The following is a 23032-nucleotide window of genomic DNA, read 5'->3' as shown; positions in this document are numbered from 1 at the left end:
AGCAGATGGTGAAAGATTATGAAAAACATCAGGCTTCTATAACAAGATGTTATTTATGTTATGTTGAGAAATTTGGAACCAAAATGCAGCTTTGTTTATCTGTGCATCTTTCTTGCGGGGGAGTAGATGAAGAAGAAAGCCTGACAAGTGGAAGAAGTGTGAAGTGAAATGAAGGAAAAGTCCCAGAGACAAGCTAATCATACTCAATCACTTCCCTCCCCAAGTTTGTGGCTAGTTTATGAAGTCAACATTTAATTATCAACCAATAATGGTTAACTTTAGGAGCCTCATGTTTACTATTAAAATTACTGCTCCTGTTATGAACTCATTGTCAGATATGACTGATGTCATCTACAAAAATCATAAGAATCTTAGTAAAAACTCAAAGACTTAAGGTAGAAATAAAAGTATTACTGTTCAAACAACTTATATACCCCACCCATCTATATAAAACTTAACTTTGTCAATTCATAAGCAAAAATTAAATCTGAATTCAATTTAAGTCTTGATGTCACAAGGTTCACATAGCAAAACCCATGTACTTTTACTCAAAGAAGAGCTCCCTATATATTGAGACTCATTTTACAAAAAATTTTTTTTTTTACAAAAATACTTATTTTACAAAAATAGGCTCCATAGCTACTTTACAAATCTATAACATGATTAAAAACAGAAAATTAGGAGAGTCATAGACATAGACAATAATTTTAAAAAGTCAGATAACTGCAATGAAAGAGGGGAAAAAAATTAACACAAGAATTCAGGAAGTATGGAAACTGGGTCATTTAGCATGGTAGGAATTTCTGTATTTTAGTATAATATTGTATTCATATAAGATCTCTGAAATCATATTCAATACATTCTATTTGAGGTGGTAGCACATAATAAATGCAGAATAAAACACAGGCACAAACACTTCTGTTTAAAATATAAAAGCAGCTATTGAACTTAAAATCTGTAATTAGTGATTAGATAAAGATAATAGATAACAGAAACTTTAGCCAATTTTGAATATATTATCAAAACTGACACACCACAGCTTCTAATCAAAAGGGTAATGTTTTGTTTTGTAATTAAAACAAATAATCCCTCCCCCCAATTTACTTACCTTAGTGGCTGTCACTGACGTAGTCAAGTTTGTATTTTTTGAAGAAGATCCATTAGAACTTGCTGGTGTTGTCTGAGCAGCTACAGATTTACTGTTTGTACTATTTGCTCCATTAGCAGCACTGGCAGAATGAGAGAAAGTAAATTTGAAGCCACCAGAGGATGACCTTTTGGGAAGATTTTCTTTGTCTTCACTTTCTTTTGCTAAATCAAAGATAAAACATGAATATACATTAATTTATTTAATTTAAATTATTAAATTAAATTAAATTATTTAATTTATGTTTACAAATGAAAATATCCTAATCCTAATTTGGAAGATGATCAAGGCACTTATAGCCTGATCTTGACAATAATGGCAGTGTCTTTTGGGAATAGAATGGTAGGCCAGTGTTTGTAATTGAGTATGTGAGGAGCAAATCAAAGAAGCAACACTCTTGTCTGAGTATACCAGTAAATTTGTTTCCCTTAGACTCAGGGAAATGATAGAGCTTTGGCAGTGGTGAGTGAAGAATAAACTGAGACCTTAGAAAAAAAGATAAGGAAACTAAGGCCTAAAAGAAGGGGAATACCTTGTTTAAAGTCAGGGCTTAGACTTATACTCAGGTCTCCCTTGTTTCCAAAATCAATGTCTTTTTTTTTTCTAATTACATTACATTAAGATAGAAATAATGGAAAATAAGTCAGTAAGAACCACCCTTAAAAGAAACATCCAAATTCCCAATCACATCATGTCTAAGGGGGAAAAATTCGCTTTTATTTTTCTAATCTAACCCCTCCATATCACTCCAGACTTCTCCTTGCTTCATATTATATCAACTGCATCATAGCTATTTCTATGTTTATCTTAGCCCCTTCTTCTACATTGTGAGCTACTTCGGGGAAGGAAATGTTTTGTTTCTTGTTTGAATTCTTACAATCTGAAGTACCGTTTCTTGAACACAATAAATGTTAGTTGAAATGAATTGAGATGGGGGTTAAATTCCATTTTCTCTTCAGTAATCTAACTTCTTTAGGATTATATGCTTAATTCTGTCTGAACCACAGTTTGTAAAAGGAGAGAGATGAATTAAATTGCCATAAGTTCTCCTACCAGTTCTTTATAATTTTTTTTTTTAGCCCTGACTTTTTGTCTTAGAATCAATACTAGGTATTAGTTCCAGAGCAGAAGAATGGTAAGGGCTAGGAAATCAGGGTTAAGTGACTTGCCCAGGGTCACAAAGAAAGGAAATGTCTGATGTCATATTTGGACCTAAGACCAAACACCTCCAGCCTTGGCTCTCTATCCACTGAGCTGCCTAGCTGCACCTGTCTCTTCCAGGTCTTAAGATTCTTTAGTGGAAATCTAAACTGGTATTTACAGGGCAGAGGAAAATCTAAGGCAATTCACATCATGTAACAGAAAGCCAAACATTGCTCTTTCAAAGTATCAAATATCAAGACAAAGCTATTAATTGTGGTTGAATGCAAAACTAAAAATCTATCTTTTGAAAGAAATAACTCAACTTATACTTGGAAAAAACTCCTAGGTATGTATGAAAATTAGATAGTTCAAGTTCATTCATGATTTGGAAGACTGGAAAAGTATTACTTGAAATCTTTAGTGTAAAACATCTCATGCATTTTGAACAAATATAATTCATCCTTTGAAGAAGGCAACATCATCTCATGACTTCTATATAAATAATTTAAAAATACAGTAAAGAAAATGCCCCAAATGAATACCTTTTTTAGTTTCCATAAACTTTTCATAGCTATCTGGAAAATCATCCTCTGGCTTGGATTTTTCACCTGGTGGCACAACTGCTTCACCTTCTTCCTCTTCATCTTCATTGAACCACATTTCTTCATCTTCCTCCAAGGCTCTTGCATCTCTGCGAAATCTGTTGCTACGCAATATAGATGGTACACTGTAATAAATATATCATGGGTGACTCAAGTTCTGTGACCAGTTTTTAAAATGTAAAAAATTATAGATGTGGAACCGGGAGGAATAGATTTTGCACAGAATAAATCATAACCGAATGATGAGAATACAAATAGGTCAGTCTGGAAATGTTTTAGGGTATCTTAAGAACCCACAAAAATCTATTCTAAGTTAAAAACATGAGGGGGTTTAAAACAAAGCCATCCATTTTATCTTCTATTACAGAAGAAAAAAAGAATATTAATACTCCTATTGTATTGTTATTTTACTAAGTGTGAAAGAGAAAAAAAACTCTAGAAAGATTCTATCTCCACATAGTTGCCCTAACCCACAAAAATCAGAAAGTTTTACTAACAAAAGTTGTCATAACTAACTTCCAGCTTAAACATTGCAACTCTCTCTTTGTAGTCCTTTCAACTAGTAGACACCAGCCAAATGATCTATTCCCTATAAACTCTTGCCCTCTTGTTCACCTGCTATTGTTATCTCCAATGCCTCTGTTAAGCAGCAAAACACTCCTAGATTCAGTTGTAAGCTTCATCATGTCTTCTCCTATGACTTGATGCTACCTGACTTTGTGTTCAATTCAGGATCTCTGTCAGTGCAATGTAGACCTGTAGATTCCTGGCTCACTTACTCTTTCTAATCTCACTCTTCTACTTAATTGCCCCAGACTGCTCCTATCCCCTGCCTTGGCTAAGAACATACTTCCCATTTATATAAACTTTTTCTTATAGTACCCTTTAACTGAAGTTATGCTTTCACAGAATCAAATAATGATGGGATGTAGTATATGCTTGTAATATCACAAAATATGGATCACTTTGGGAAGCTGAATTTATTATAGGCTTGAATTTCAAAACACAAACAATACCTGTTCAGTTTCTGATTTTGTCTGTCTTTTTCTTGTTCATATTTTGTCTTCAATCCTTTGAATGTCTGAACATATTCAATTGATTCAAGGGCCTTATAAAAATTTTCAACTATATGTGCAGTAAGAGACTTGATATCTTCCTGTATAAGCACAAAAAAATTTACATTCCACATAATTTTTCTCATCTCACAGTATTTTTCAGAAAAATAAAAATGTTTATCACTATAAAGTTGCCCCCAAGTTTAAAAAAAAAATCACCTTCTAAAAAATGCCCTATGTATTTTTTTTTTAACATATGCAAAGATCCTGTAGAAAACTTTCAATGAGCTTCCATTTCACTGTTTTGGAAATAGGTCATGTTTACATAAAAAATAAGCAGATACCTTATAATTTACATGACATAGGATTGATGAACAATGTACCTAGAATTCCACTCCAGAAATTGGTTCTAGAGTTCTCTAATAGTGTAGTCTTTGCAGAGTAACTATTTCTAGTAACAACTCCTTTTGAATTCCATTTTATATTTTGAATGAACCAAACTGACCACCCCCAATTTATGGGAGCAAAGGGTTCTCCTATTTTTTTTTATTGAGATATGGTCCTAGACTGTAGTCATTATGATGTGTCAAGAAATACATATTCCATTTCTCAAAAAAGAAACTCCAGGAAGTTGGTTAAATTAAGGATCTTTAGTTTTAAGAAAAGTTTCCTCTGGCATCTGAATCAGAAAATGCAAATGAGAAAAATTGGAAGTCCCAAAACAAAGTGGTTAAATTACAGTATCATCAATCCTGTATTTAAGAACAAAAGGTCTTTAGGTTTATATCCTACATGGGTTTTCATTAAACACAAAAACTTCTAAACAATGTTCAAATTCCTTTTCATAATTGAAAAAGGACATGATTTTGTAATTTTTTTGTAATCCTTTGTAAAAGGGAAAAACTCAATTCAATATTATTTTGCTTGCTCAAATTAAAAAAAAAAAAGGTTTGCACTAGAGCTGAAAAGGTCCTGAGAGATCATCTAACCTATTTTATAGATGAATAAACTGAGGCTCAAAAAACTTTACAAAAGTAGAAAGCATCAGTGGCAGAAAAGCATTCTGCTGCTATTTAGCAAATTTCCTCAGTTTATTAAGGTCCTAACTTCAGTTTCCTGAAAGACCAACTCCTCTCTCCAAAGACTCTTCATTTAACTTCAGTTATTTTAAAGATACATGTCTTTTGTCTCAGGGGCATCTAGCAAGGGAGTATAAATGAAGCAGAACAAATTTTACTGAGCACTGGAAAAAAACTCACGCCCTATTAACACTTGGTGGTCCTATCATTGTAGGAGAGCATCACCATCAGTATCAATATAGTGAGTATATAAGACTAATAAATTACTATACAGATGTTATTCTCAATTGATCCTCACAGCCCTGTAAGGCAGATGCCATTATTATTCCCATTTTGCAGAAAAGGAAACTAAGGCTGAAAGAGGTCAAGTACCTTGTGTCATAGTACCAAGCGTCATACATCTAGGAAGTGCCTGATGCCAGATTTCAACTTAATTCTTCTAGACTCCAAGTTAAGTACTCTATCTACTATGACACCTAACTGTATATATTCAAGAAGAAAAGGTTTCCAAGTTTATAGCCTTCTGGGTTTTTAAATATATTAAACATGAGTTCATCTAAATAATATCTACAACCCCAGGAGAGACAGAAGTCAATAGTTTCTAAAACAAAAGAGCTTAAAATGGAATCATCCACTTATAACAATCTGTCCCCTACCTCTCAACTATCTAGCACACTGAGTTGGTGTGTGTTTGTAGAGGGGAAAAGTCTCTCTTCAGAGGCTAGTCTGTCAGTTCATCACTGCTGCTGACACTCTTTCCACTGAGACATCTTCTCTATAATAATCCTTACCTGGTGTTAGTATGTGTCCAGAGTTTGAACAGGGAATCTTTCTAGTTCAATTTCTGCCACTAGACAACTACATAACATTGGACGAGTCAATGAAACTTTCTGGGCCTCAATTCTGCTGTCTATAAAATAAAGGGATTGAAGTAATTGTTTTCTTTTCCATTTTGATTCAATTCTCTGCTATGCTTTTTTTTTTCACAATTATGCAGTGCATCTTTAGTGTCCTAAATATTAGGTAGGAATGGGTTGCTGATGAAACTTTCTATTTGCTTTTGGTATAAAACTATCATTATCACTAATTTCAAAAAGTATAGTTCAAGTTTGTTTTCAGAAGACAGTTTAACTGGACATATATGAAATTCAAAAGGGAATGACAATATGAAATATGTCAGGGAGGCAGCTGGGTGGCTCAGTGGATTGAGAGGCTTAGAGACGGGAGGTCCTAGGTTCAAATCTGGTCTCAGACACTTCCTAGCTGTGTGAACCTGGGCAAGTCACTTGACTCCCATTGCCTAGCCTATACCACTCTTCTGTCTTAGAATCAATACGAGGTATATCTAAGACAGAAGGTAAGGGTTTAAAAAAAAAAGAAAGAAAATGTCAGATCTAAGCAGAATAACATTTAACTGAATTCATTTATTTAATTTACATTATAATAATGTTAATAAATTCCATGTTTTTATGATATTTCTTACTTAAGTAGTGTTTCTATGATGTTTATTATTTTAATAAATATGATGGTATTATTTAGCCAAAAAGGGGAAAAGTTATTGACAACAAAAGGTAAATGGATAAAGAAAAATGCTCTTTGGGAAAATTTAGTTTATTGGAAATAGAAATCCAGACACAGAATAAATAAAAAACAAATGGTAAGAAAATGGGGACTATAAGGAATTTACTTTTATTGATATGTATTCTACAAAAGAGTAAGTGGTGTAATTTAAGATATTAATAACTTCATTTGAAAAAATACTACGGACTCTTCAATATTATTTCAACTTACCACTCTTATGAATTCAAACAACTCAATGACCGCTGAGTTCAGCAGGTTGTATCGAGTTCCATTATCCAGAAGGGCATTTATAACTGGCTCAAAAAGATTTCCCTTGGTGATATAACGGTTGTAAAATTCATCTTTAAGACCAATTATCCTCCTCATGAAACGAAGAGCACCTATTAAAAATAATTTAAGATAAGGTGATGTTCTTATCTGACATTAAAAGAACCACAGTTAAAAAGTTTTTAAGTGCAGTTGGCTTTTATTTCACATTTTTGAAGCTTGAAAGTAATTGACCATACCTATATCTTCTCCAGTCTAGCAAAACAAAACAAACCAAAACAAAAAAACAAAATAAGCTCCTGTTGTTACAAACTACATAATTATTATTTCTTATTTTTATTTATTTTACTAATTCCATTTTTTATATACTACCTGTCTCCAAAGAGCTGTTTAATGTGTTTTTCAGGCATTTTCCAATTAGTTTTCATAAAACAAGACTTTCGAAGAGGTCATTCCATAGTGAAATTGTATCTACAGGAAACCTTTATCTCACTACCTCATCCCTACTTGTGTAGAAATTTTTAACCTGGGGAGAATGGAATGAGGAGAGGAAAGGAAAGAAAAGGAAAAGTCTTATCCACATTCACTCCTTTCCCTTCAATCCAACCCTTCTAGGATTAAGTACTATACTCTTGTCTCCTCCTCATTTTAAAACATAATATAATAATTCCGAATGAATTATAACACAAGAAAAAATAACTTATTTATTTTGTACCACTTGATAGAACTAGGGAATCTTGAACTTAAAATGAAAATGTATTCAACTAAAATGCAAATTATAGAACCCCTAAATTAAATGGCAAAAAGTAGTAGACATCATAACACCGTTTAGGGGATTAGCAAATAGGCCTTTTATTTCTCTTTTGAAGGTGAAGTAATAACAGATATAAGGCAACTAAATGGTTTAATCAGAGCTAATGTTGGGAACAATAAGTGACTCTAGATTTAACAATTACTATTTAGTGCTTTACCCACTGACTTCTTAATACAGTTCAAAATATGAATGAACTAAGTTACAAAAAATTTTAAAGGCTCAAGCTCCAAAATAAGTGAGTAAATTGATAAAGAGGACGAAAGCAAAAACTGGGAGTGAGATGTTTATCACAATGCCCTCTCATAAGAATATTAAAACTAGTTAAAACTTATTTCTCAGAAATATACAAGGAAACCATTACAGGATATGCCATATCTTTTCCACCATCAAATTGTTTTTTGAAGTTTTGGCTTTCTAATGTATAGAGTATTAATTCAAATGAGTGAATAAATGCTATTTTCTTAACTAAAAAAATTGGCCCCAAATCATCTTAGAGAAGTTCTATTTGAATCATTACTTACATAATGCCAGGAATGTATGTTTTGAATTCATTAAGACCAGGACACGTCTTAGCAAATCTTTGTTCATTATATAATTTTTTATGTGATATGTATGGTGTTCCACACAAAATGTGAGTAGTTCCAAAATTAAGGCAAGTAGCTGTGCTGTTTGATAGTTATCTATTAAAAAAAGAAGATGAATTAGACACAGAAATAGGAAAATTCTTCTCATCCACCAATGTAAATTCATACAACCTACTTTGAGGACAATGTTCAATTTTATACCAATTAAAGAGATTATGGTATTGCTATTGCCATTATTATTAACAGTCCATATTTCTATAGCACTCAAACTAATGTCCGTTTTTTTTGACTATACCAGAAATTTTGTCAGCAGATACACTCTAGAAATGTTATTTATGCCTTTGGCTGTTTCCATTTTTATATTAGAAATAATAAAAACTCCAATGAAACATACTGATGTTTCTAGATACCTATAGTTGCAAATTTCATAGTCAAACATATCCTCTTTGTTTAAAAATAAATACTGATGTGGTAATATGGAAGGAGCATTGTGCTAACAAGTCTAGCTAACTAGGCCACTAGTTAGTAATGTGAATTTGGAAAAATGATTCCACTCTTCAGGGACTCAGTTTCCTCGCATGGAAGAATTGAGGAAGCTGGGCTAAATTATTTCTCTAGATCTAACATTCTATAGCTAGGTAAAGAAATGAAAACATTTATTGATTTGCTCAATCTTATTTTTAAAAATCAATTTTCTATGATGATCCAGATTTTTAAAACTATAACATTTAAAAATAATTCCAATGAACAAACTGTATTTTAGAAAAAGGAAAAATAACACAGAAAAATACTTAAAAAATTGATAGTGCTTAGAAATCACATTTATGACTTGAGAGAAGGTCTGGAATTCATACATGGCTAATCTGTTGATGGGCATAATGAAAGCCGTCAAATTCTACCTGAAACTCATAAATTCCTCACATAAGAAACCATATTAGAATTATTACCCTCAAAAGCACTTTCAAAATAAGGACATTTCAATAAAATATAAATTAAATAATGTATTTAATAAAATATCAACACATATCTAATTTAAGAAATCAAGCCATACATTACTGAAGTCTATTTAAATGGACTGACCTTTTTTCTATATCCACTGGTTTACACATTAACTGACTTACTGCTTGACATACTGACATATGCATATAGATAGAGAAATTATTGATTTTAAGCTATACTATGACAGCAACATTTTAGGAACCCATATATATCACAAGGAATTAAATTTACTCATTAATACTGGTCACTAAACCTGACAGAATTTTTTTCCCCATGCAAGTCTTTTTCTACTTTAAAAGATTAGATTTGAACTCAGGCACTCCTATCTCCAGGTCTGACTCTCTATTCACTGAATCTCCTAGCTGCCCCTTCTTCCACATCTTTAATTCTTTTTTATTCAAACATACATTAAACACCTATTATATTATATTCAAGGCATTGTGCTAATAAAGCAATCCCTATCCCCAAGACATTTATGGTATAGTGGACGGAACATTAGGGTTTATGAGTCTGGAAGATGTGGGTTAGTCTTAAGACATTTACTGTTTGCATGAACTGTAATCAAATCATAACTTCTCTGGGCCTCAGTTTCCTCACCTGTAAGATAGAACTGGATGACCTGAAAGGTCCCTTCTAGCTCTAAACCTATGATTCTATAAATCTGCTGAGGGATACAATATGTAGTGTTAAGTAAATATAAAGCATATAACATTATCTTTAAAGATAAAGCAATCATGTTCTTTCTATATATGCTATGAATACAAATACAAGCAAATAGGAAGTGAAATGGGAGCAAAGCTGACCTAGGAAGTGTGGGATTAGGGCAAGGATGGAATTATAAGTTACCAGTAGAGTAAAAGTAGCATAGAAAACATGGAGTATATACAAAGTTTTAAAGAATTTAATTTCATCAGAATAGTAACTTCAGAGACCAGGAAATGTCATGCATATGAGGTAGCATCTGAACTGTGCCTTGAAAGCAAGCTGGGATTCTGAGAGGCAATGGTAGGAAGTACATTCCAGATGTAGGACCATCTGTGCTAACACAAAAGTTAAGAGATAAGAGAACAACTAGCAGACCACTCTGAGTATATATGAAGGAAGGTAAAATAAGTAAGATTCAAAAGGTTTTTCGCCCTGGTACCCAAAATGAAACTGCCTTTTCAGGTCTACACTATGTCTGGAAAGCCCCAAGCATATATTTTTTTCTGTTCTCTAGGAATGTCCTATGCTGTTTTTCCTACATTGTCAAAAAGGACTGACATCATGTGGTAATATCTTGACTTGCAAATGAATTGGATTTTAGTGAGGAGTTGCACAAAGTGGTCAGCCTCACCTCACTCTCTTTTCCAGAGTCATCCAAGTCAAGTGCCAAGACAAAAGTCAAGATGACCTATGATGGCCCAAGATGCCGTGGATGACTTTGGTGTCTTTGTATCTGACCAAGTTCTAAGCACTCCACATCAATCTTCATGGTTGTTGAAGAAAGAAGGAATAAGGAAGGAAGGGAGGGAAGGAGAGATAAAAAAGAAAAAAAGAAGGAAGAAAGGTAAAAGTAAAGAAAGGAAAAAAGGAGGAAGAAAACATTAAGCACTTATTATTTAGGTCAGGAACTGTACCAAGTACCAGGAATACAAATACAAGCAAAAAGATAGTTCCTGCCCTCAAGGAGCTTACATTCCAAGAAGGGAAGACAACACACAAAAAAGAGCTGCAAAAGGAGGTGGGAAGGAAGAAACTTAAGGTGTGGTTTTGAAATCTGGAGGCCAGGAAGAGGGCCAGAAGGAAAGTAAAGGTCAGCTTAGATTCTTTTACAAAATGGAGGTTCTACAAGGTGTGCAGCCCTTACTGAGAGATATATAGTTACAGAAGAGGGCTCAGAAAAAAGCCTACCTGTGTGAACCTGGGCAATTCACGTAACCCTATTTGCATCTGTAAAATAAGCTGGAGAGATTGAGGATAAACCACTCAAGTATCTTTGCCAAGAAAACCCCAAATAGGGTCACAAAAAGTTAATGTGACAGTTCTAACAATAGATGCCTACATGCAGTAAGCAGTAGTAGGATAATGACTCAGGAGAGGAGGCACACAGGCAGAAAGAATAACCAAAAGAGCACTATCTCAGATACCAAGGGAAGAGTATTGACAGTGTTAAAAGCAGAGAGGCCAAAATGGATGGAGACTGAGAAAAGATCATGAGAATAAATAGTTTGAATATCAATGGTAACCTAAGAGAAAATAATTTTAGCAGAGCACTAGTGTCTGAAATTAAACTGCCCAAGGAATGACATAAGGTATCAGTAAAGTAGCAAGGGGAAACTTTCAAACATTATTTATTGGGGCTCAAAAAAACATCCAAAACATATTCATTTAAAGGTTGTCACAATAGCTATGTCCAGGCATTTAGTCCAAGGGAAGTAAAATCAGAAGAGTACATTTTTTTCCCAAGTTATGAAGAATCTTTTTTTTTTTAATCCAAGTATAACTGCTATAACAACAACATTAAACTTGGTAAACAATAGGAAACACAAGGAAATAAATGAAGAAAACCTTTTCTGAAAGTTTTGCTCTAAGAAGATGAGGCTGCATAGGGTAACAGTTTATTACTGAATTCTTGATTATTTTGTATTGGCATGATACTACAATGTAGTACTACATAATAACTTTTGCTCAAATGGATCTGTGATTTCATCCATGTCAGCATTTTCCTTAGTGATTTAGCTCACAATTTTTCCAAATAGCACTCTTGTTCATATCTTTCTATAAGTCTCCTACAGGGACCCTCCTCCCAAGATGCTAGGAAACCTCTTCTTTAGTGTCATTTCTACATCCTCTATAACACACCTGAAACTGTGATGTTAAGATTCAAGTGTGGTGGCTCAGTCTTTGACAGTTAAAAAAAAAAGAAAAGAAAAAGAAAAATGTTATAAAAATTCAGGTTCGGCACTCTAGACTAGTGATGGCGAACTGATGGCCCGGGAGTCAAAGATGGCACACAGAGCACTCTCTGTGAGCACTTGGCCACTCTTGCTCCCAAAGTTCATTACTAGAAAGGCAGAGGGGCTCAGGCAGAGCTGCTCCCCTCCCCCTGCTCCACCACATCTGACAACATCTTTTCACATCCCCTGCCCCTCTGCCTAGTAGCCCAAGGGGAGCACAGAGGGGATGATGTGGGAGGCTCACAGGCGGCAGAGCTGGAGAGGAGCAGAGCAATTGGGCCACTCCCCTCCCCTCCCCTTCTCTACATGCACTGAGGGCATTTCTCACTTCACTCACCCTTCCATCCAGCAGCCCAATAGGAGAACTTCCTCCCTCCCCTGTGTGGGATAAGGGAGGGCAGGGTGTTCCCAATAGGTGGTAGTGGGGCCTGGCATTCCACCTCTAAAAGCTTCACCATTACTGCTCTATTTATCTAAACTATCTACAACATGCCAGGTACTGTGCTAGGTGCTGATGATACAAAGATGAAAGCAACATAGTCTTTGCCCTCATGGACCATACATCTTAATGAGAAAACATTATTTACATGAATATAGGTATAAGGAAAACACACACAGGGCAGAAACAAGGTAGTATCTGGGGGAAATATTAGCAGTTGAGGGGACTAGGAAAGGCCTCATGCTGATGGTGGTGCTTCTGCTAAATAATGAAGTGTATAATTAGGATTTCTCCCCAGGGACTTGATCTCCCAGAATCCCATTTAGGTATCTATATTATGTAAATAATGTAGGGAAGATAATAACTTTTGTAGCTCCGCCCTCAGGCTTTCTTCTCCTGGGAATGGGGCTGTGGTGGCCAGGCAGGAGAAGTTTACTCAAGTGGTCATACTTAAGTTTTGTGCTTTGTTCTTTTATTTTTTCTACTTCAAGTGATTACTAATAAATCTTTTATGGAGTCATTGGATATTAATTTAAATTTTGCAGAAGGAAATCAGCAGTTCCAAAAGGCAAAGGTATAGTGGGAAAACATTCATTTTGCATATATAAGAAGTAATAAGTATAAAGGCACAGAAATGAGAAATGGAGCATCAGGTCTGAGGAATGCCATGATGGTCAGTATACTAACTAAAGAGGAAGCAGTAGAAGAAATAATGTGTATAGCAAGGATGGAAAGTTAGGATGAGGACATATTGTGAAAAGTTTCAAACAGCATAGGAGTTTATGCCTGATGAGCAGAGAGGGAATCCACAGAATTTATCACAGAGGTGAAGTAGAGAGAACAGATGTACTCAAATATTGTGTGCTTTAGGAAAATCACTAATGGCTGTAGATGATAGCCTATAATGGGAAGACATTTGAAGCAAGACCAACTAGGAGGTTATTGCAACAGTCCAAGTGAGAAAGAATGAGGGCTTGAATTTGGGTTGATATGTGAGAAATATCTCGTGGATTTCTATGGGAACTTAGGGTACAGTCAAGCTTTGAACACTTCTGAAAGTAATCATCAAGCTTTGTTTGATTATGTTCTGTATTATTTAAAAACTAGCTAGGGCTTCCTCTGGGTACCATGTTCTTCAAGTATCTTGGGACACAAACCTGGCACATAAGTATAAGATGACATCTTTTAGATCTTTCTTTCTGCCTAAAATAGAAAAGCAAATTATTTACTGGCCTGTCTTCATGATAATTTCATTCTTGATAAATAAATTACCAAAAGGAAAGCTATGCTGAACTGGATTTTCACTAAGAGGGGAGGGGGAAGATAGATGATAGAAACCTTGGGAGCAAATGATCACTCCATCCAGGCATAGTCTGAAAGGCATCCTATATAAGATCAAAAATTATAAAAAAGTTCAGAGAAAGGACAGTTAGGAGGCTATGGTCTAAAACTCTTCAGAGGAAGTAGCCTCTCAAAAAGGAAATTTTGATAACTAAGAGAGAAAAACTCTAAAGATGAGAAGGGAAATTGACTGAAGGAACTCATCAACTTAATTTTTTTTTTTTAAACCCATACCTTCCGTCTTGGAGTCAATACTGTGTATTGGCTCCAAGGCAGAAGAGTGGTAAGGGCTAGGCAATGGGGGTCAAGTGACTTGCCCAGGGTCACACAGCTAGGAAGTGTCTGAGGCCAGATTTGAACCTAGGACCTCCCGTCTCTAGGCCTGGTTCTCAATCCACTGAGCTACCCAGCTGCCCCCCCTCAACTTAATTTTTAAAGGATGTAGACAGAAAATAAATAATAAAGATTAATAAGTGAGGATGAATACAAAAACATGGTATTAGTCCTTTAAGAATTGTGTCAAGAATGCTAAAGCTCAAAGATGATCCTACAAAGAAGATTTTTAATTATAGAACAAAAATGGCAAAAAGGGAGTTGACACCCAAGATAAGTAAAAGGATACTCCAAATAAGCTACCTTTAATGAGTTAAGTCATCTACAACACTGAACTATATTCTACAGCAGTGGTCTCCAAAGTTGGGGCCCTGGAATGATCCCAAGGGATATGTGATAAGTGCAGCATGGAAATGGGCTGCATATTTCCAATACAACTACACTTACCTTTCACTAGTGGTCATACAACATTTCAATCTCTTCCCATGTATGTTGAGAGTTGGCCCCTCAGGGAAGTTATAACCTAACAGATATACAGGCTCCCTCAACAGCTGTGCAGGTGCCATTGGGAAAATTCCCTTGCCAGATCACCAGAGGCTTCAATAGGTGTCCATGGGAGGGCAGGCACTGCAATCCAGGATAGTGACTGGTTAACAGTTCTGCCCATCTTTTGCTTTAATGAGACAGTCATTTAGATGAGCAAGGCATGGATGGGTTGAAGCTACACTGCAGATCTCATTACATTCTTTATTCTTAAACCCATCCTTCTTCTATAACTTCCATACTTATCAAGGATACCAACAACTTTTTAGTCACTACTAAAGCTCATAACCTTCAAGCTATGTTTAATTCAGCACTTTCCCTTTACCCCACATAACAAGCAGCTGCCAAATCATGTCATTTTTGGCCTTCACATGTCACCTTCCTTAGTGCTCAGTCACAATCCTAGTCCAGCTTTCTTCCTATTTCAAATCTTTCCCCATCCCAATCCATCTGCCATATACCTTGCAAAAATGATTTTCTAAAGTGTAGGTCTGGTCACATTCCCCTCCCTGCCACTGAATGAACATGGTTCCCTGTTAACCCTTATAAAATCCTTGGCCTCAATCTTCCTTTTTGGCCTGCTTTTTTGCCATTCTTCACACTGACACTAAAACTAAATTATACAAACATGAATAGAAAAATTAAGGTATAATACCATCCATTAGGTAGGACCATCTAAAGAAAAACAATGAATTTATATTGAAAACATTCTGTTGATTTGGGAACAATTTCATTTTGTGCAAATAAGACAATAGATGAAAAAGCTATGAACACTGAAACTTATGATTGATTATTTGATTGAAGTGTTGTGTATCTTTTCTCATGAAAAGTACTTAAAATAATTTCACCTGCTTAGCTAACTTTGACTGCAAATTAATGGAATGATTAATTACTAACAGTTATTCATATATCCTTTCTATCTCTCAGGACATACATAAGTTTGTTGTTTTATTTTTTTTAATAGTGAAGCATATTTCCTTACATTACTTGATTCACATTGTGGATTAAGAAAATACTTTCTTTTATGGTTTTTCAATTACATATAGAAACAAATTTTGAAAACTTTTCTGATATCTTGTGATTCACATTCTTACCCTCCCCACCTGTCCTGAGGGAGTAAATAGTTGAATATAGCTTATACCAATGTTTTCATGCAATACATATTTCTATAATTCACATTAAGTTTTTAGTGATAACAAAATGGTTTTTTGGGCCATTAATAACATTTTATAACATTAATTCTATCTTATCTCATGCTCAATCTGTTTTATATGAGACAATATCAACAGAACACACTATCTACAAAATTGTCCATCAGTAAATCTTATTAAGATAACATCCTACTCCAATAAGATATATAAATATGTTAATTAAATGTCATGCTCAGTCCAAATCAGAAGGGCACAAAAGTAGATATTATTGCCCTCTCTGCCCAAATATTGGAAAATTCTTCCTGTTAAAGATGACTGATTGGTCTGAAGTTATAGAATCAGTTATATGGGAATAGTCTTGTTGAGGAATAAGTACTAGTAGTATATTGACATAATTTGTACTGTTTTTTTTTGCTTATTCTAAGTAAAAAGAGTCCTGTTTTACATAGGTGTAGAATACCTAATAAGTTATGGAAAAAAGGGCAAAAAGTGGTTTTAGGTCCCTAAGAAAAGCAGGTATACACGTAGGATTTCAAAATAACAATAATATAATTTAAAAAACCAGACAAACCACTTTCACAAGAAAACAACATAAATTAAGTATAAAAATCACAAAAAGCAAAGATAGCTGAAATCTCCATTGCATTTGCCTCTTTTTGACAGAAGGAACAGAAATTTTAATTCTTGGTAGCAAAAGAAAAAATTCAATCTATTTCCAAACCTTACTTTAAATGCAGAAAAAAGACCCAACAATTTAATATAAATGTTGTACACAAGCATGTTGCTTTGAATTTGTTTTAAAAAAATAAACTTCACACTTACCAGGGCAAATTGTGTTACTTTTGTTAGAGCCAACTATTTCATCTGATGAAAAAATAAGTCAGAATACTTTAGTCAAAATAAAGAAGTTCTCTACACAATTTCAAGTAGAAATTAATATAATAATTAAAATAGGAACTAAGTTACAAAAACATTCTAGAATTTATGCAGAAATTTGATGGAAGTTTTATGCTTTTTTTATTCTCTCTAAATTAAACTAAAAATATTCTAAACCCTCTATCTGGCTGATTAACTTGATGAGGCTCCCCTCATCCCCCCAGTTTTAGAGAATATTATTAGGAACATAGGGTGAACTGTGCAAAAAAGGGGAAAATTTAAGTTTAATAATAAGGAAAAACATTTTAATACCAAGTTATCCAGGAATGGAATGGGTTGTCTAAGAGGGCAGGGGGTTCCTTCTCATTACAGGTCTTCAAGCACAGTTTGATAATTTTATATATATAATGTAGAGGAATTCTTATTGAAGTAGAAGTTGAACTCTTAGATGGTTTCAAGGGTCGTTTTCAATTATAAAATCATAGAATTCCAGAAACTCTGGTATGTTAGGAGTTCTCCTGGCGCATTAGTCTTTTCTCAAAACTGTTCCTAAACAACTCTACTTAACATATTATTCAACAGACACATTTAGGAGCCATTCAAATCAATCTATTTGGCACATAAAGAACAAAGTAAACTCAGTGTCAGAGACATAGTTTATAGTCATGTTGTTTTTTTCATCTTTAGCAAGTAAATCAAAAGCAGTGGTCTCTCTCTCTCTCACCTTTTTCACATTTGTCTTCTGAAGTATTAGCCAAAAGTGGTGCTGTGAGAACATGCATACAATGATTATAGAAGAAATTTAGAAATTCGCTTTTTTCAGTTTTCTATAACAGAAAAGAACAAGGTGAAAATTTATTACCACCATAATTTATAAGCAGCTTTAAGAATTAATGCATGTCATATGTTAGCTTGTACTACTATCCAAAATACCATGATATATATATTTAAAGCATCTTGTTATATAAAAACTAAAAATCTTAATGCATCTTAAGATGAAAACTGCCAGAAATAATTTATAATACAAATTCTACAAAGTTCTTTATATATGTTGATTTTATAATCTAAGAATAAGTAATACCTAACAAGTTACAATACTAAAATAACTAAATGCATTTTTCACATATATTTGGAATCTGGTTTTATAGAATAAAAAACCAAGGAAGGAAAAAACTAACAGGTAGTATACTTATGGAAAGGGCAATTTAGAAATCAGTATCTTAAATTTTTACAAATTATAGCCCTAGATTTTAACTTTAACAATCATCAAATGAGAATCTTGAAATGCCAAACTATATGTACTCAGACATACACATTATTCTCAAGAAAGTGCTGTGTGCTATTTCTAAGGCAAAACTACATCAGACAATAAAAATTCTTTTTACTCCTTGATATTGTCTTACATTAGCTGTAGCCAGCATGTTTTCTGGATCAATTAAAGTACGAAGGAGTCCCATTAATTGAACAGCTCCTCCTAGTTCAGGGTCAGTATCACAGATCATTTGTTCAATTACTACATTAATGAGAAGGATATCCTGAAAGAAAACATGTTTCAATTAGACTTTGTTTTAATAAACATGTAATATCTAAATCTATATCTTTATGCATATAGATATTTTAAACACTACTAAAAAATAAAAACCAACCAGAATGAAGTCAGGTATCTATGAAATAATAGAGAAGTATTTTCTTTCTACTTCTTCAGACTCTGGTGCAAACACAAATCTCCCTCTCCCCCCCGCCCCCAACAAAACAATCCAACCCTCTAACCTACTCAAAGGAAAGATACCACAAGAACAAATCACAGCTTACAACATACTCTGAAGCAAACCACAAAATCTTTTACCCCAAATTTTTGTTTCCTGAAGGTGCTAACATTCTCATACTGGATTTTATTCTTATGAATTTAGTACACTAAATTGTATTATCACAAACTGTATAATCCCCAAATATAGATTCTTTCAGTCTCATGCTATGTACCTGTGTAAAGTACTAGGGATAAAGTACTACCCTTGTCCTGGAGGGCAAAAAAAGATAGCTCCTTCCATGGTTCACATTAATATTTATTGCTTTTGTATTACCTAGTGATTTCATTCCATCCCATCTTCTTCAGAAAACTGCTCCCTCTATTATTCTCTTTCTTTATATTCAATCTTTCCCTACCTCCTAGCAGCTTTTCTACTACCTACAAAAGTTCTACATCTCCCTCATCCTTAAAAAGCCACACTCAACACATCTATCTATTAGCTAGCATTTTATAACTCTTTTTCTTGGCTAAGCATCCTTGAAAATGCTACCTGCAATCAGTGTCTCCACTTCTTTTTTCTTATTCTCTGTAGCTTTGAAGTTTAACTTTATCATGTAACCAAAACTGTTTTCTCTAAAGTTACCTATGACTTCTTATTTGCTCAATTTAATGTTTCTCAGTCTTTGTCTTTCCCAATTTGTCTATTAGACTTTGACACTGTTAATCACACCCTTCTCCTGGATACTTTTCATTAGGTTCTTTACATGGCTTCTCTTGGTTCTCCTCCTATCTGCCTGATCAATCCATCTCAGTTTCTCCTGATGGACTTTCTATTCTATTCAAGTCTCAGTCAATTTAACTGTGGGCATGCTCTGTCCTAGGCCATCTTCTATGATGATCTCAGTAGCCACCATGGGTTAAATTATCATCTCTATGCAGATAATTCTCAGAGAAATGCATCTAGCTCTGATCTTCTCTCTTATCTCCAGATTTATTGGGCATCTTGAATTAGATGTATGGTGGACATCTCAAACACAACATTTCCAAAATTGTAATCTTTCTCCCTAAAACCTCTCTTTATCCTAACTTCAACCTAACAAAGTTACTACCAATATCTTAGTTCAGACAACCTAGATGTCATCTTTGTCTCCTCACTCTCTTTATACCTCCCCTCAATCCATTCAGCTGTTGAGTTCTGTCATTTCTATCTTCTATTTCTAGTATAAGCCTCTTTCCTCTGACATTGCTACTACTTGAGTGTAGACTTTCATTAGTCCATGTCTAGACTATTATAATAGCCTTCTAATCAATTCCCCTGATTTCTCTCTCCCTAGTTCAGTCTGTTCTCCACTTAGCTGTCAAATGGATCTTCCAAAAAGTACAAGTCTGAACAAGTCTCTTCCCCTCCCCAACTTACCCCTTATTTGATAAAATCTAGAGTCTCTTTATTTCCTCCAGGAAATATGGAACAAATATGAATTCCTAGTTAGCTTTTAAAGTCTAACCTATCCCCTTCCTATTATTCCAGTCTTATAATTTACTTTCCACCTCTATGAACTCTGTCTTGCTTAGAATATTGCAAAAGCTTGCTGGTTGGTCTTTGACTCAAGTTTCTTCTTAGTTCAGTCCATACTCTGCTCAGCTGTATGTGACCATATATCACTACTCTTTTTGAAAAACTCCTGTGGCTCCTTGTTCCTTCCAGTATTCAAATACGAAATCCTGATTGGCTTTTAATGTTTGTCCCAACTTGGTCCCTTGATGTTTCCAATATTTGAACCCCTTATGCTCCTTCTCCATGGAATTCTGCAATTCAGTGATACTGAACTTCATGCTATTCCTTGAATAAGACATTCCATTGTCTATTTCTAAGCATTTTCACTGGCTGTCTGTCCCCCAAGTTCTCTCCTTCATCTCTGCCTCCATCTCCTTAATTCCTTCAAGTTTCAGTTAAAGTCCACCTTCTACAAGAAGCATTTCTTAGTTCTCTTTAAGCTTAGTGCCTTTTCTGAGATTATCTCACATTTACTCTATCTATCTATCTATCTATCTATCTATCTATCTATCTATCTATCTATCTATCTATCTATCTATCTATCTATATCTTGTTTGTATTTTGTCTGCCTCATTAGACTGAGTTTCTTGAGCACAGAGGACTGTCTTTTGTTTTTATTTATATCCTCAGTGCTTAAGGCCTAGCCCACAAAGGGCACTTAATAAATGTTTGTTATCTTGGTGTTCATTTTGGTATGATTGGCACAGATTTTACTGGAGATATATTGATGAACACATGAAATTAAAACCTAAGTAAATAAGTTTTCTATATAATGTGAGTGTTACAACATTTCACACATTATTAAAAATTTTTTTGGTAGATTAAATATGGATCATAATCAACTTTGTTCTATTGGGGCTCCTATTATTTTTATCCAATCTTTGCAAACAAGACTAAAAAATTCTTCAGAAAATACTAGATTGGGATCAAGTCCCACTTAAAATTATAAATGGCTAGTAAGAGAAAATTTTATTTGTGTAACATTTTATGCAAATGAATTTTATTTGTACCCCTCCAAAAAACCCCATTTACTTTAACTTATTTGTTTTCTTAGGTTTTAGAACTCAGTAGAAATACTTAGGATAGTGATAAGGTATTATTCTTAAAATTAAAAGATTATTAATCTAGTAAAAAAATTCACAGTCTAATGATTTCTTTGGCCCAAGTCTTAACATGAAAGCCACCTGTTTAGCCTCCAGAAAAGGGAAATGGGAAATGAAGGGGGAAAAAGTGAGGATTTAAGAAAGACAAAGGAAGAGGAAGAAAACCAAAAGCAGACAATGTAAAAGAAAGAAATGGTCTTAAAACACATAGGAAGAAAGGAGGCACAACATAAGAAAAAATAACTAAGGAACATACACGGCACATTTGAAGATCAATTTGATAAGCCTGGAAGACTACATGTTAAAGTGCATTGGATCATTACATTAGGATGCAAAAGTAGTTAAGTGACTTGCTATTTTTAATGAGTTGAGGGTAAATTGGGAAAGGCAGATTACATTCAAACTAAAGAATACTTCGAATACAAGGTTAAAATTAGATTTTATTTTATAAGTAACAAAGTACCAATGGCATTTTTGAGAGGGGGAGAAATTATTAATCAGGGAATAGTACATGGCATGAGACTGGAACAATGAATATTTATTAGGAAGCTACTAGGATACTCTGGCCACAAAATAAGGCATAGGCAGTGGGAATAATACAAGCAGGAGATATTACTTTAAGGATCTGCGATTTCCTCAGATTAATGCAGATGCCAATTCCATTATAACTGAGTTATTTAGACTAAAAGAAAAAAAAATCATTCCTTGGTGGCCAACATGTTAGCTATTCTAAATTTAGCTAGGATAGCCTTCAGTTAAGAGTCTAGATCCATCAAAAAGTTCATAGCCAAAATTTCAACTTTGGGAGAACCTGCCATACCTTGTACTCCACTACCAAACTGTATAGTGTTACTTTATGTGCACGATGCTAGAAGAGAAAAAGTTGAATGGTGGTCATTTATTCACAAAGGGTACTTTTGCCCAAAGTATTGCCCTAGAAGATTCATTAGTTATGAGTACTTTCCTTTTTTTTTTTTGCTTTACTAAAACAAAACAAAACAAAACAAAACAAAACAAAAAAACATGCTAGTGTCATCCCTCCCTATATTGTGGTTCACTAATTACAGCTTTACTGTATCACAGGGTTTAAAAAAAAATCTAATTCTGTATTGCAGAGTTTTTGATATATTGCAGGATTTTGCAGATGAATATCATACTGCACACAATGGAAATGCAGTACACCATTACTACTTATGCAAGTTTGCCAACATGAGATTGTACACACACATTATTGGCTGATGGAATGAAAGGCAAGCACTGTGTTCTGACTGGCTCAGCAACTGTAGAATTGGTTTGTTTGCTCTCCCACAGTATGCCCATATGTTCAGCATCTCTCCTTATCTACTTCACATCAACATCTGATTGCTGTACATACTGTTGCTCTGCGGTGTTATGTTTTTGTGAAGTTTTTATAAAAGTTTGAATTTATTTCAAGCCCTATAGCACCCAAGTGTTCTATACCTTCTAAGGCTTCTGGCCGTGAATCTAAGCTTCAGAGGAAGATGCTTACCATCACAGAGTAATAAAATAAATCTAATACCACTACTTTTTAGATTTTCATCTGCTGGGGGCCATCAGACCACGATGCCTTGACAGAGACACATGTGGTAGCTGGGGAGACCACAGAGTAGTCCTTGGCGAGATGTGACTGCCTACTCTATCCCCTTTACATGACCTCTTTCATCAATGCCCCTTATCTATGAATTGGCATGATTATTATTTCCCCTAGTCTCA

General features: G+C 34.4%; 1 protein-coding gene across 2 annotated transcripts in view; it reads right to left on the bottom strand.

The window, feature by feature from the left end:
* PPP4R3B (protein phosphatase 4 regulatory subunit 3B) overlaps positions 1–23032 on the bottom strand; it is an 85155-nt gene that overhangs the window by 3540 nt on the left and 58583 nt on the right. Inside the window, exons 8-15 of one of the 2 annotated variants that reach the window (XM_007476808.3) lie at positions 18297–18428; positions 17618–17720; positions 16840–16881; positions 8210–8368; positions 6818–6987; positions 3909–4048; positions 2833–2996; positions 1109–1311 (exon numbers count right to left, since the gene is read on the bottom strand). In XM_007476808.3, coding sequence (XP_007476870.1) covers positions 1109–1311; positions 2833–2996; positions 3909–4048; positions 6818–6987; positions 8210–8368; positions 16840–16881; positions 17618–17720; positions 18297–18428 — 1113 coding nt within the window. Of the gene's footprint in view, positions 1–1108; positions 1312–2832; positions 3018–3908; positions 4049–6817; positions 6988–8209; positions 8369–16839; positions 16882–17617; positions 17721–18296; positions 18429–23032 lie in introns of both variants that reach the window. The other variant, XM_001375122.4, reaches the window with a different exon arrangement.

Source organism: Monodelphis domestica, chromosome 1 (assembly GCF_027887165.1).
Source record: "Monodelphis domestica isolate mMonDom1 chromosome 1, mMonDom1.pri, whole genome shotgun sequence".
Lineage (NCBI taxonomy): Eukaryota > Metazoa > Chordata > Mammalia > Didelphimorphia > Didelphidae > Monodelphis > Monodelphis domestica.
Note: the sequence above shows the minus strand (reverse complement) of the source record. Positions and strands in the feature narration are given on the sequence as shown.